A 14,370-nucleotide genomic window follows, 5' to 3' on the forward strand; every position below is an offset into this window, starting at 1 on the left:
CATGAAACACACATTGACCAGTGTGTGAGATTGAAGTATTTAACAGGTGCATGTGTCACAACTGTGCAGCATCAACACAGGAAGTGGTTTAGAGCCTTTCAAACCTGTTTGGCTGGCAGGAAGTGCCGCTGGTTTAGACAGGAAACTAAGCCCAACAGCCGCTGAACACAAACAACCACATGTATCTGTGTCAGATGACCCACAGATGGTGATGATGTTCTATTAAATGTCAGTCAATAAATATTCTACATCTTGTTGTCGTTAATGTATGAATTTCAGGTTTGATCGGAATAGTTGATAGAACTGGTGAATGAGACAGGCCCCTAGACAGAGTTGTAAAATGGATGTCTCAGCTTCCCATTATTATGATAGGATCAGATCAGATGTCTCAATCAGTGTTTTAAATTTAAAAAAAGAGAGAAAGTTGTGAAGAAATACGAGCCATCTGTGTAAAAGGAAGGTACAGATGCAAACAATTAATATCTAGGCTAAATAAACAGAATCAGAACCAAGCATGTATTTACATTTCATATACATGATAGAGTTGGCAAGTGGGTAGGACATTTGAAAACTCTCTCTGTTCCTCTCTGGCGCTTTCAAATTGATCGGGTGAACTGACACACTTCCTGTGAGGTGGAGGACAACTACACAGACTAAACCTCCCTTTTAGTTACCTAAACCATACATGTGAAGAGGTCCTGAGGATTTTATGAGGAGAGGAATTTAACAATACTCTGTTCAAGACAAGGGGCCATTACAGAGAGGGTGGGAGGATTTGAGGTAAAGTAAAAAGAGAACTCTCGGATAGGATGGCAAGGGAAAGAAGGAGAGAGGTGAGAGAGCAGAGAGGCCAGTCAGAATACTCAAATACATGAAGAAGAAAAACAAAAAGGTAGTGACACTCTGAAAGGAAGCAACCGCTGAGTGTGGGAGGTTGAGGGCGTGAATACTCACAGCAAAGGAACTACACACGAAGCAGTCAGACAGATGTTGCCAGATGACATTTTGGAACACAGAAATCAAAAAAAGAATCAAGAAAGAAAACACTTAGTCATCCTAAGTGATTACGTTTTGATGAGACCTTAAGTAGGGAGGTAAGGACGACCTATTCCATTCTTGAAAACAGTGAGAGGAGCAAGCTAAAAAATAAGATAGCCACAAATACCAAGATGAAAATGGGCACAAACCAGGAGGCTGAATCTGAGCCAGAAGATAAACAGATTGCAGAGGAGACGGGCCCCACAGAGGAGGAGAGGGAGACACCTGCTGAGCATCCTCAAGACGCCCCTCCTCCTGAGGATGTCGACCCTCTCAACACCTACAAGTGGCACACTGGAGCCAAGGCAGCAACCCTCGACGGGACGAGGGGAGAGGGTGGAGAGACAGCATCAACAACAATAGAGAAGATGGAGAAGACCTCCACCACCAAATGGAGTAATAAGATGCAGAACTGGCGGAAAGCCCTGAGCGAGGACCCCGGGGACAAAGCCTCAACCGCTGGACGAGGAGGGGAGACCCCCAGGCTGGAGAAGAACCCTGCCTGCAGGAAGAACCCCTTCAGAAGGGCCCAGTCTGAGCCTCCAGGGTCGCTGTTCACTACCTTGTCCCCTTCCTCTTCAGCCCAGGCAACATCGGGACCGGGGGCAAGCGCAGAGGAATCGGAACCATCCCCCACGGACACGCCACAGAAAGGGGGCGGAGGGGCACTGTTCAGGAAGTACATACGCACCGTCTCCCAGAAGCTCAAGAGGCCCCGGTTGCTGAGCAGAAACAGCACCTCAACCCTCCTACAAGGTGAAGGCGCAGAATGCACACCACACCATTGCCTTGTTATCTGAATGCACACCTAGCACCACACATGACAGTACTATGCTCTTTCTTCTGGTTTTTAAGACGTCCAACATCACTGTGAACCATTTTGAGTACAGTTTTAAATTCTAGGTTTGAATTTGTATAGTTTAGTTAGTCTCCCCATTTTAGTCTAGTTTAGATTTTCAGTAATTTTACTTCAGTGAAATGCTGACATCTGGTGTTGTATACATGGCATTTAGTCTGAATCTAAGAACCCATGATGAAGGTAGACATGGTTAGTAAGCATTTTACACTTTAAAGAAGTGAGTTTGCATAAAACCAAAAGCATTATAAATCAACCATACAGTCAGAGACCATTTTGAGTGGACTTCTCAGTCGGTCTATTCACCTAGGAGACGAGAATACACCTGAAGGTACAGATTTGGATTTTTTTTTTTTAAGTACAGTATGTGATGTGATTTAGGAGAAGTTAATACAGCCATACTTAGAATAGAAAACAAACTGACACAGGATGTGTGAGAGTTGTGGTTCATCATAGATGGAGAGCGAGGAGGGGGCGGAGAAGATAGCGTCAAAACTAACTAGAAATGGGAGTGGCCATGTGCACAGTGTCAGATAACGACATCATGCCACAATTAGTCAGAATGTAAAACATCCAAGCCCCAGCGTGTGCACTCAATTATCCCCCAGAACGACCATTGCTGGTTTCCTCAGATTATATTGTAATCAGGAAAACTCAGAGAGCTCCACTTGTGCCAATGTCAGACACAGAAATAGAGTTAAAATAAATGTGCCCGATCAGACGCATGACTAGGGTCATCAAAATGAGTCAAATTAGTGGCCTTTATTGTAGACCATGTCACCCAAATGGAGTTAGTTGTGTCACACAGACAGTTCCAATTTAAAGGCCAGGATTTCAATCGACTATTGGAGTGATTTGGTCCATCCCATTCTGCACTGATCTACTGTGCTGTTGTCATGGTGTGTGTGTTTGTGTGTATAGATGCGGGTGGGAGCGGGCCTGCAGCTGCGTCCCAAGAGCTAGCCAGGCTGTCATGGGCCCCTCCCCAGGACGTCCCCATTTGGGACATCAACAACTGTGTCCTGGAGGACGGACAGATCCTCATCACCCCGGAGGAAGAGGTACACGACACAGACCGCTCACATCACCAACACTGAACATTTCACCACACTTAACACTGCACTTCCATTAAACAACATGGAGTCAACACCTTGAAGCATTGCACTTAACAGTTAGTACTATTACTGGGAGCACTGCACTCTCAATGGAAACTCACTCTTGACTGTGTGAAGTTGACAGTCATGGCTTCTCTCTGGGTTATTATGTGAGTGTGCATCTCTTCTACTCCCTCTCTCAGCCAGTGATGTGGACCCGGAACCGAGTCAGCAGCTGCCTGTCAAACCTCAGCATGCAGAACCTGGCAGATGTCAACATGGGTTTGTACGCCACATGGCTTTAGACAAGAGGAGTGTTTCATATGAATGGGGTTCCTGGAACTGTGATCAATACCTTGCTTTCTCTAGTAGCTTTCCTAATGTCGTCATCAGAGACACAAAGGAGATACAACAGTGAAGTCCACTTTCTCATCAAAATGGCTGATCCGTAGAAATACAGACAGAGCGAGACTGAGTCAGGGATGTCTTTGCAAGGAGAACATCCAAATCGGCAGCATCACAACCACTAGAGAGTCTAGCAGAGTAGCGGTAGAGCAGGCACAGAGGAAATAGCTGACGTGATTATGCTTGCGAGTGGCTTTCAAATTGTTTCCTCAAAATTTTGGGGGGTAGATACCATCGCATCTGTGTGTTCCAGAAGACCAGTCAGGGCTGGTTGAGAAGAAGCAGTGTTTGTAGCGTGGCTTCTCTCACTCATGTTCCTTTTATTAGTATTAGCTTGTGGACTTAGTCCGGCTATAGAATATTAGATATTGATTCGTTCTATGCGATGCCTACATTGGCAAGGCCCATTTGGTGAAGAGAGGAGAACCATGAGTTGTGAAACAGTGTTCACTCTTGCGTGTGATTAGGAGAGTTCGACAGATCTCTCTCTCGCTCTCTCAATGATGGGATTTAGACGCTGGATTGCATGTGGAGGCGCATTGGGTAAGCAAAGGATTAGATTCCAAGAATTGTGTACGTTTATTTGTACGGTCACAATTGCTATTGATCCCTACAAATCTTTTACTTGATTATGTCTACGAAGGAGAATATCAAAAGGTGAATTTTTAACGAACGCTCTGAGGAAAAGTGATGTATTGTGTGATGGCTTTAGTTACGGCCATAGGTACGTTTATTATTTTCGCCAAAAAAAGTGTTTCAATGGTTGTTTTATTGACATGGTGTGACACCACGGCTGATTTTCTGCTCTGCAGTGGTAGGGTTTTAGTAGTCTCTAAACCAAGTAAATCAATGTCTGAGGCTGCACTTGCAAGGTTCCTGCCCTGTCTAGGCCACGAGATAAAAGTCATATCCGGTGTGACTGTCTGAACACTTATCAAAGGTTGACTCATTTTGAACACTGAGCCTAGTCATCCCTCAACCGTCTTACGTTAGACATTTCTTACTGTTGGAGAGACTTAAAGCTAAAGTGGTGAACAATAACATTTCAAAGCCGGAGTACTAATGTTCAGTTATACAGAACATGTACTGTTCTAGATGAGTTAGTCAAACTCAGTCTGAATAATCTTCAGCCTTGCAGCCTCCTCGATTTGAGCAGTTATTTGTTCGGTCTTCAGAGGAAATGCAGAAAGGGGGAAATGATTACACTTCCCCTGTTGGTTTCAGAGGACCGCAATTTAGTTTTTGGGGGAGATTAGATCAACCACTGGTTGTCTCTCCCCAATGGTTTCCAGATAAACAGGAAAATGTACACACGTACATATGTAAGACGTGAGTGATATGTAACAAGATAAACAGTATATTTACATGTTTATTTGGCGCAACAATAAGAGACAACCCACAATGCCCACTTCACGCCTGAGACGCTCTGATAAAAGGTTGCCATTTTTTTTCGAGGGAGGGATCATGTCAAGCCAAAAACTGTGTTTACAAGCTATCTGTGTGCATCTCTTGGACCTGCAGAATGCAGCCCTGACCACATGTCCCCCACTGGAGGCCCCAGACTGAAGAGCCAAGATGGAGGAGTGAGGGTGAGCACTGCATACTCCACAGATAAAACACTGTTATTACATGATTCATGACAGCTCTGGATTTCCTGAGGATTCTATATGACTCAGGGCCTGCTAATCAGTATGCCCCTGGGGATGAATTGAACTTCATCTACCCATCTCTCCCTCCCCCTCTTTAATTGTCTTCTTCCTGCCCTCTGTCTCTAGGGGCTGATCAAGCGGCGTTTCTATGGTGGAGCCATGCGAAAGAGCAATACCCAGTTAAACACAATAGGGTTGAACAAAGGGAGCAGGTATGTGGTCAGTCTCATAGTGTTCTTGGTGTGTAAGGCAGGCTGTTCCTCCTTGACTCCTCTCGTCTCCTCCTCCCTGTCTGTTCAGCAGGCTCCATGGCTCACGGGAGTCCGTGTCCATCCCAGTCAGCGCTGCAGGAAACCTGGATCTGAGTGCAGACACCAGTACGGTCATCAGGCCTGTACACAGCTCCATCCTGGGGGAGAAGTACTGCTTTGAGGTAGGGCTGACCTTTGACCTGTAACTTCTATACTCGTCCCATGTCTTAAAGTGATTTGACCAGGTTCATGTTAAATACTGCCCAATAACATCTTTGCCTCACTCTGTCCTGTCATGTATGGACTGATGGAATTTTCCACCTTCACATTGACATCCTAGGTGATAAACTCAGAGACCAACCACTGTTTTGGGTGCACTTCAGCTGCTGAGCGAGACCGCTGGATAGAGGACCTGAGACGGGCTGCTCAGCCCAATAAGGTAAAGAAACTATTTAAAAACATTAATCTTCCATACCAATTAAAGGAAAAGTTATTTTTTTACAATCAAATCACAAAAAAAACACAAAAAAATGTAAATGGCATGTTATTTCACTTGTTTTTGTGAAACTTATCCCAAACAGCAAATCATTTCCTCATCCTTGTTGTATGTTATGGGGGCCCGAAAAAAAAAAAAAAAAGGCTCCAAAAACACCCAAATGTGTCCTTTTAGAAACAGCAAATATCTCAGGGTAGTGATGCAGGTCTTTAAATTAATATACAGTGCCTTGCGAAAGTATTCGGCCCCCTTGAACTTTGCGACCTTTTGCCACATTTCAGGCTTCAAACATAAAGATATAAAACTGTATTTTTTTGTGAAGAATCAACAACAAGTGGGACACAATCATGAAGTGGAACGACATTTATTGGATATTTCAAACTCTTTTAACAAATCAAAAACAGAAAAATTGGGCGTGCAAAATTATTCAGCCCCTTTACTTTCAGTGCAGCAAACTCTTTCCAGAAGTTCAGTGAGGATATCTGAATGATCCAATGTTGACCTAAATGACTAATGATGATAAATACAATCCACCTGTGTGTAATCAAGTCTCCGTATAAATGCACCTGCACTGTGATAGTCTCAGAGGTCCGTTAAAAGCGCAGAGAGCATCATGAAGAACAAGGAACACACCAGGCAGGTCCGAGATACTGTTGTGAAGAAGTTTAAAGCCTGATTTGGATACAAAAAGATTTCCCAAGCTTTAAACATCCCAAGGAGCACTGTGCAAGCGATAATATTGAAATGGAAGGAGTATCAGACCACTGCAAATCTATCAAGACCTGGCCGTCCCTCTAAACTTTCAGCTCATACAAGGAGAAGACTGATCAGAGATGCAGCCAAGAGGCCCATGATCACTCTGGATGAACTGCAGAGATCTACAGCTGAGGTGGGAGACTCTGTCCATAGGACAACAATCAGTCGTATATTGCACAAATCTGGCCTTTATGGAAGAGTGGCAAGAAGAAAGCCATTTCTTAAAGATATCCATAAAAAGCGTTGTTTAAAGTTTGCCACAAGCCACCTGGGAGACACACCAAACATGTGGAAGAAGGTGCTCTGGTCAGATGAAACCAAAATTGAACTTTTTGGCAACAATGCAAAACGTTATGTTTGGCGTAAAAGCAACACAGCTCATCACCCGGAACACACCATCCCCACTGTCAAACATGGTGGTGGCAGCATCATGGTTTGGGGTGCTTTTCTTCAGCAGGGACAGGGAAGATGGTTAAAATTGATGGGAAGATGGATGGAGCCAAATACAGGACCATTCTGGAAGAAAACCTGATGGAGTCTGCAAAAGACCTGAGACTGGGACGGAGATTTGTCTTCCAACAAGACAATGATCCAAAACATAAAGCAAAATCTACAATGGAATGGTTCAAAAATAAACATATCCAGGTGTTAGAATGGCCAAGTCAAAGTCCAGACCTGAATACAATCGAGAATCTGTGGAAAGAACTGAAAACTGCTGTTCACAAATGCTCTCCATCCAACCTCACTGAGCTCGAGCTGTTTTGCAAGGAGGAATGGGAAAAAAATTCAGTCTCTCGATGTGCAAAACTGATAGAGACATACCCCAAGCAACTTACAGCTGTAATCGCAGCAAAAGGTGACGCTACAAAGTATTCACTTAAGGGGGCTGAATAATTTTGCACGCCCAATTATTCAGTTTTTGATTTGTTAAAAAAGTTTGAAATATCCAATAAATGTTGTTCCACTTCATGATTGTGTCCCACTTGTTGTTGATTCTTCACAAAAAAATACAGTTTTATATCTTTATGTTTGAAGCCTGAAATGTGGCAAAAGGTCGCAAAGTTCAAGGGGGCCGAATACTTTCGCAAGGCACTGTACATGAAATTACGCCACTCCAAAGTTGATCCGCAACGTTATATTCCCTTTTGTGTGACTCAAGCGGTCTCCCCTATCCAGCTGTTCCATTCTTCATGTAGCCTGCTTCTACAGGTAACTGCCATCACGAGCCACCAGAACAGCTTCAATGAGCCTTGGCATAGATTCTACAAGTGTCTGGAACTTCCTATGTGGAAGCACCCCATGCCTTCAATATACAGTACTTTGTATCCCTTATAAGTGTTTTTATTTTGGCAGTTACTTATAGAATGGAGAGGAACCACTGGAGTCACAACAAAATTGAATATTATTATAAAAAATTAAAAAAAATTGTACAAAAGAAAACGTATCCTTCAATGTATGCCACATTGCCATGATATCATAGGAATCCTTATTGTGTACTCTCTGATTGATGTTCTAACATGTTCCGTCTCCGTTAGGACAACTGTGAGCGGACAGAGAACTCCCTCAGTCTGTGGGTGAACGAGGCCAAGGACTTGCTCCCCAAGAGGCGATACTACTGCGAGCTGCACCTGGACGGCACCCTGTTCGCCCGCACCAGCAGCCGAGCCGTGGGCAAGTCTTCCCATCACTCCAGTTTAGCTGGTGATGGGTCCTCTGGTGGGGTGCTTGGGGGCAGCGGGGGTGTGGTCGGAGGCTGCCAGCTGTTCTGGGGAGAGTTTTTTGAGCTGGACAACTTGCCGTCGGTCTCCCAGATCACCCTGCACCTCTTCCGTGACGAGGAACCCAAGAAGAAGCGTCACTCCCGGGATGAGTCCACCCTGCATCCCCTTGGAAGTGTGGCCATATCCCTGGCTGACATCCGTGGAAGGGCCTTCCAGGAGAAGTGGCACCCAATCATTCCTTACAAGGCGTCTGGTGCCGGCGGGACAAAGGAGCAACTGGGGCCCCAAGCGGCGCTCCGTGTCAAGGCCCGCTTTCAAAACCTGCAGGTGCTGCCCATCGAGAAGTATAAGGAGTTTGCAGAGTTTGTGACAGTGGACTATGTGGGCATGTGTAGGAACCTGCAGCCACTGCTGTCTGTCAGGGAGAAGGAGGAACTAGCCGGGGCACTGGTCCACGTCTTGCAAAGCATTGGCAAGGCCAAGGTAAGAAAACAAAAGGGTGACCGCTGGGTCATGATAAGCATTTAAAGTAGACCTTTACAATAGTCAGCTAGTCATAACTTGCTAAAAGCGCTTATTCTGTGTGTTTATGTTCCAGGAGTTCCTTATCGAGTTGGGTAGTGCAGAGGTGGAACGCCTTGGGGAGAAAGAGGCATTGATCTTCAGGGAGAACACGCTGGCCACCAAGGCCATTGATGAGTACATGAAGCTGGTGGGGCAGAAGTACCTCATCGACACCTTGGGTGAGGAATATCTGTGGTTGAGATCAGCTTTTAAGCTTTTGGAAATACAACTTTTCCCCCTGGGTAACAGTGGATCTGTTTTAACACTTTCTTAGACCTTCCTTTTAGAAAACTGTTGCCATGCAAAACTGTGCCCTTGCTCGTCTTACAGGGGACTTCATCACTCAACTGTATGCCTCAGTAGAGAGCTGTGAAGTGGACCCTCTCAAATGCCCCGCCTCTGAGCTGTCAAACAACCAGCGTCACCTGAAGGAGAGGTGTGAGGACGCAGTGCAGAAAATCACTGAGATGCACGGGTGAGGGACAAAGAGACCTGATGGGAAACGATATATAAAGACAGAACATGGGGGGGAGCAGTCTTAGCCAGAAGAATGCTATCAAATGAGCGCCAATTCATATTCATTCACAGAAAATCCAAGGCTGTAACTGACCGCTCTCGCCACCGTTTACCTCGCAGGTCTTTCCCTGAAGAGCTTAACAGGATCTTCTCCAGCTGGGTGAAGCTGTGCGAGGAGCAGGGACGACCTGAAATCGGCCAGCGCCTCATCTCTGCCTCGCTATTCCTCCGTTTCCTGTGTCCCGCCATCCTCAGCCCCTCCCTGTTTGGTCTGACACAGCCCTACCCAGAGCCGGCCACCCTGCGCACCCTCACCTTCACCGCCAAGGTCATCCAGAACCTGGCCAACTTCACCCTGTGAGTGTGTGGGGCTTCACCTCTGTCTGCACCCCATCATACTTCATCTATGTAGCCATGGATACCAACATTAGACATAAGCTACTAGATACATTCCCTAATATACCCTCAAAACATCTGACACAATGATGGAAATAATATACTTGACAATTCTTCAATTCTTCAAACTATGTGGTCCAAGTCAAGAATAAACATCTTCTCTCCATATTCCCAAACCAGATGTTCCCTCCTTCAACACTAACCCATTCCCCATTCTCTTCCATTAACAGGTTTGGGGAGAAGGAGGAGTACATGCTGTTCATGAATGACTTCCTGCAGCAGCACTGGGAGAGGATGAGGTGCTTCCTTCAGACAGTGTCTAGCACAGACATAGAGATCCCAATGACATCCTTCGATGGCTATGTTGACTTGCCTCTGCGTCTGGCTGTCCTACACAGCCTGCTGGTCGACATAATTTCCCCAATGAAGCAGGTAGGCATAAATCAACTGAATCAAAAGGCAAGGATCATGCCATGACATTCCTGTATTTCTATATTCTTGCTACCAGTCACTTTTCAGCCCTGTTTACATGTACACTATCGTTCAAAAGTTTGGGGTCACTAGAAATGTCCTTGTTTTTGAAAGAAAATCTAAAAGAATTGTCCATTAAAATAACATCAAATTTATCAGAAATACAGTGTCGACATTGTTGATGTTGTAAATGACTATTGTCTAAAACTGGCCTTCTTTAGACTAGTTGAGTATCTGGAGCATCAGCATTTGTGGGTTCGATTATAGGCTCAAAATTGTATATTCTTGTTCTGAGAAATGAAGGCTATTCCATGTGAGAAATTGCCAAGAAACTGAAGATTGGAGTAGTACACAGCGTTGTATGCATTCACAGAACAGTGCAAACTGGCTCTAAACAGAATAGAAAGAGGAGTGGGAGGCTCCGGTGCACAACTGAGCAAGAGGACAAGTACATTAGAGTGTCTAGTTTGAGAAACAGGCGCCTCACAAGTCCTCCCACTCCTCTTTCTATTCTGGTTAGTGCCAGTTTGAGACAGCCTTTAGGGAGGAGGTTAGAGACCAACCTGGCTGTGTGGTGCCAGGACAACAACCTCTCCCTCAACGTGATCAAGACAAAGGAGCTGATCGTGGACGACAGGAAAAGGAGGGCCAAGAATGCCCTCATTCACATGGGGCTGTAGTGGAGCGGGTTGTGAGCTTCAAGTTCCTTGGAGTCTAGATCACTAACAACCTGTCATGTTCCAAACACACCAAGACAGTTGTGAAGAGGGCAACGCCTATTCCCCCTCAGGAGACTGAACATACTTAGCATGGGTTGTCAGATCCTCAAAGAGTTCTACAGCTGCACCATCAAGAGCATCCTGACTGGTTGCATCACCGCTTAGTATGGTAACTGCTCGGCATCTGATTGTAGCACCTTGCAGAGGGTAGAGCATACAGCCCAGTGCATCACTGGGGCCAAGCTTCCTGCTATCCAGGACCTCGATAACAGACAGTGTCAGAGGAAGGCCCTAAAAATTGTCAAAGACTCCAGCCACCCAAGTCATAGACTATTCTCTCTGCTACTGCAAGGCAACTCTAGGTCTAAAAAGGCCCCATAACAGCTTCTACCTCCAAGCCATAAGACTGCTAAACAGTTAATCAAATGGCTACTCAGACTATTTTCCTTTACCCATTTTATATGCTGCTGCTACACGCAGTTTATTATCAATGTATAGTCACTTTACCCCTACTTACATGTACATTACCTCAATTAACCTGTACACCCGCACATTGACTCGGTACCGGTACCTCCTGGATATAGCCACGTTATTGTTATTTTATTGTGTTAATTTTTATTTGTATTATCTTTGTAGCAAACATTTCCTTTTTTTTTTTTTTACTCTGCATTGTTTGTTAATAAGGGCTAAGGGCTTGTAAGTAAGCATTTAATGATAAGGTCTACTCCACCTGTTGTATTTTTGGCACATGTGACAAATACAGTTTGATTTGATATTGAATACTGCAGTGCTGGGTAGTGCTTGCAAATGAAGCATTTCACTGTATTTTTGCATGTGACAAATAAAACTGCAAAACGAAGCTGAGACCGCCCGTGGTAAGGTTAAGTGGGGCGGCAGGGTAGCCTAGTGGTTAGAGCGTACAAATCTGTCATTCTGCCCATTCTGCCTGTTGTTCTGCCATCATTGAAAATAAGAATTTGTTCTTAACTGACTTGCCTTGTTAAATAAAGGTAAAATAAAAAGTGGTAGCTAACATGCTGTTCATATCTCTTCCTCAGGACACCATAGACAAACTGCACCCTCTGCCTTCAATCCTGAACCAGATTACAGAATCTCTGGGCCCAGATGCTCTGCGGATTACTGTTAGCAGGTGAGGTTGGCGAGTGTACTTAAGTGTATTGCACATAAGCATTTTTGTAGACCTGCTTGTGTGCATACACAGTTTCAATCTTCTTTACATCTCACTTTATTGTCGTGATTTTTCTTTTTCACAACAGCAACATTGGTCAATCCAAGCCAACATATGTGCCCCCTAAAGACCTGGGTAAGTACAGCCCTCTGCACAACTCCCTGCAGCAGCTGCCTATGGATGTGAAGGGCAGCCCGCGGAAAGAAAGCTTTCAGAGGGGCAATCGAGACAGGAGGAGTGCCAGAGAGAGGAAGCCAGTATCCAGAACCCAGAGTGCACCGCACAGACCGCCGGCGGACCCTAAACAGCTACGGAGGAGGAGGAGCAGCACTGAAAATCTGCCACTGGAGGACCAAGAGGCAGAGCAGGACGCCAACCCTCCACTTGATATTTCATCACCGCAGAACGTGAGTTTGGAAGTCTTGGTCATGTGGTTTCAATTGTCAACATTCAAACGTTCTATTTCATGTTGATATTATCCTTATGAAGTATATGGTTCATAGTCATAACCGAGCATTGCCATGTGGTTGTTCTGTTGAGAGTTGATGGGTGGGAGAAGTGATTGAATCTTATGAAAGCATCACCTCTTCTTGTGTCAGAGTGTCGGTGTAAAGTCTCCTCCTGCCCCAGTGCCTTGGATCAAAGTGTCCCAGAGCAAGGAGCCATACGAGAGGAAGATCGAGAATGAAGAGATCAACCTACTGGACAGGGTGGGTTCATCTTCATGTTATTTATCATCCAGTAACGCTGGCTCCTTCCTCTTTTGCATTGATTACTTCAGCTCATCAAAGAAATACAGCAATGATGAAATTACTTGACCACCATGATGTTGATTTGTGATTTAACCAGCATGCACAGGAGCTGTCGGAGCTCCGCCTGGGGGTGGAGCAGGTGACAGAGCGTGAGTTGGAAATGGCCAAGCGGCTGGAGGACTTCATTGTCCAAAGTCAAGATCAGAATGCAGTCTTGTTGGCTGAGGTTAACGAACTGCGGAATCTTCTGGCTGTCCGTGAGGAACAGCTCGCCAGCGCCACTTTCAGGTGAGACAGTGGAGTAAGAGGGACAGATCGAAAGGTCATAGCGTTTAATTCACAAACTTTCAAATGAATGAGAGTTTATTTGGTTTGAACATGAACTAAAATGCAATTGTTAAATCGGCGTCATAGGCTGGGGGTTATCGAGGAGGAGAGGGAGGAGGATGAGAGGAAGCTGAATGTCGCCGTGGCAGCAGCTGAACGAATGAACGTACTGGTAAGACTGGAGATATCTACCACAATCATTAAGATAAAGATGAGTGTTTAGGCTACATTTTGATTTTTGTTTCTCTCTTAGCTGGTAACATGACTTGAAAAGCTAAACTAAATGGAGCCGTTTGTTGCTGTGTGTTCTCAGGAGGAGCAGTTTGCAGACCTGCTGAAGGACAGGCACCAGCTCAGTGGAGACTACACCGGTGACCAGAACAACACACAGTACCCTGGGATCGGGACAAATCATGTCAACAGCAACTGAAGTCAGACTGGCAGCACAGAGTTGTAATACAGACACATGAGAAGTTTAGTCCCCATAGCTTTCATGTTCTTCCAAATACAAAAACACCCAAAATTATGTCATTATGCCTGATGGTTGGCTTACTTTCAGAAATACGGTAAATGTATGCATGAATCTTAAACTGTGTCCAATTGCAAAAACAGAAATGAACTAAAAAGTCACAGGTATGCTAAGCCTGTTTAACATAGCACTTACTGTGTACAATGTACTTCAAATATTTGTGTAATATTAGTTGATTTGACAGAAAGACGGATCTAATGGGAGTGTAGAAACCTAAACATCAATAACAGCCTACGGTAAGAACAATTTCCCTCTCTGCAGTTTAACAAAATGAACATAAGGATACCAAATCAAATGTATTTATATAGCCCTTCGTACTTCAGCTGATATCTCAAAGTGCTGTACAGAAACCCAGCCTAAAACCCCAAACAGCAAGCAATGCAGGTGTAGAAGCACGGTGGCTAGGACAAACTCCCTAGAAAGGCCAAAACCTAGGAAGAAACCTAGAGAGGAACCAGGCTATGAGGGGTGGCCAGTCCTCTTCTGGCTGTGCCGGGTAGAGATTATAACAGAACATGGCCAAGATGTTCAAATGTTCATAAATGACCAACATGGTCAAATAATAATGACAGGCAGAACAGTTGAAACTGGAGCAGCAGCACGGCCAGGTGGACTGGGGACAGCAAGGAGTCATCATGCCA

The 14,370-nt window shown here is 45.0% G+C and overlaps 1 protein-coding gene across 4 annotated transcripts; it reads left to right on the plus strand.

Moving 5' to 3' along the window:
* The first annotated feature begins 620 nt into the window (after positions 1-620).
* Positions 621-13,950, plus strand: LOC110493685 (ras GTPase-activating protein nGAP). Of its 4 annotated transcripts, none has more exons than XM_021568092.2 (18): positions 621-1,794; positions 2,816-2,955; positions 3,192-3,270; positions 4,915-4,982; positions 5,169-5,254; positions 5,343-5,475; positions 5,634-5,732; positions 8,081-8,749; positions 8,865-9,009; positions 9,161-9,305; positions 9,467-9,703; positions 9,973-10,174; positions 11,991-12,082; positions 12,210-12,528; positions 12,721-12,831; positions 12,971-13,161; positions 13,288-13,372; positions 13,514-13,950. In XM_021568092.2, the coding sequence occupies exons 1-18, from the start codon at positions 1,170-1,172 to the stop codon at positions 13,628-13,630; spliced, it is 3,543 nt and encodes a 1,180-aa protein (XP_021423767.2). In that variant the 5' UTR covers positions 621-1,169; the 3' UTR covers positions 13,631-13,950. The 4 variants fall into 4 exon arrangements, with proteins under 4 accessions (XP_021423767.2, XP_021423768.2, XP_021423769.2 ...); XM_021568093.2 differs by having other exon boundaries at positions 5,346-5,475; XM_021568094.2 differs by lacking the exons at positions 621-1,794; positions 2,816-2,955; positions 3,192-3,270 and adding an exon at positions 3,298-3,936.
* The last annotated feature ends 420 nt before the right edge of the window (positions 13,951-14,370 follow it).

This window comes from Oncorhynchus mykiss, chromosome 17 (genome assembly GCF_013265735.2).
Source record: "Oncorhynchus mykiss isolate Arlee chromosome 17, USDA_OmykA_1.1, whole genome shotgun sequence".
Classification (NCBI taxonomy): Eukaryota; Metazoa; Chordata; class Actinopteri; order Salmoniformes; family Salmonidae; genus Oncorhynchus; species Oncorhynchus mykiss.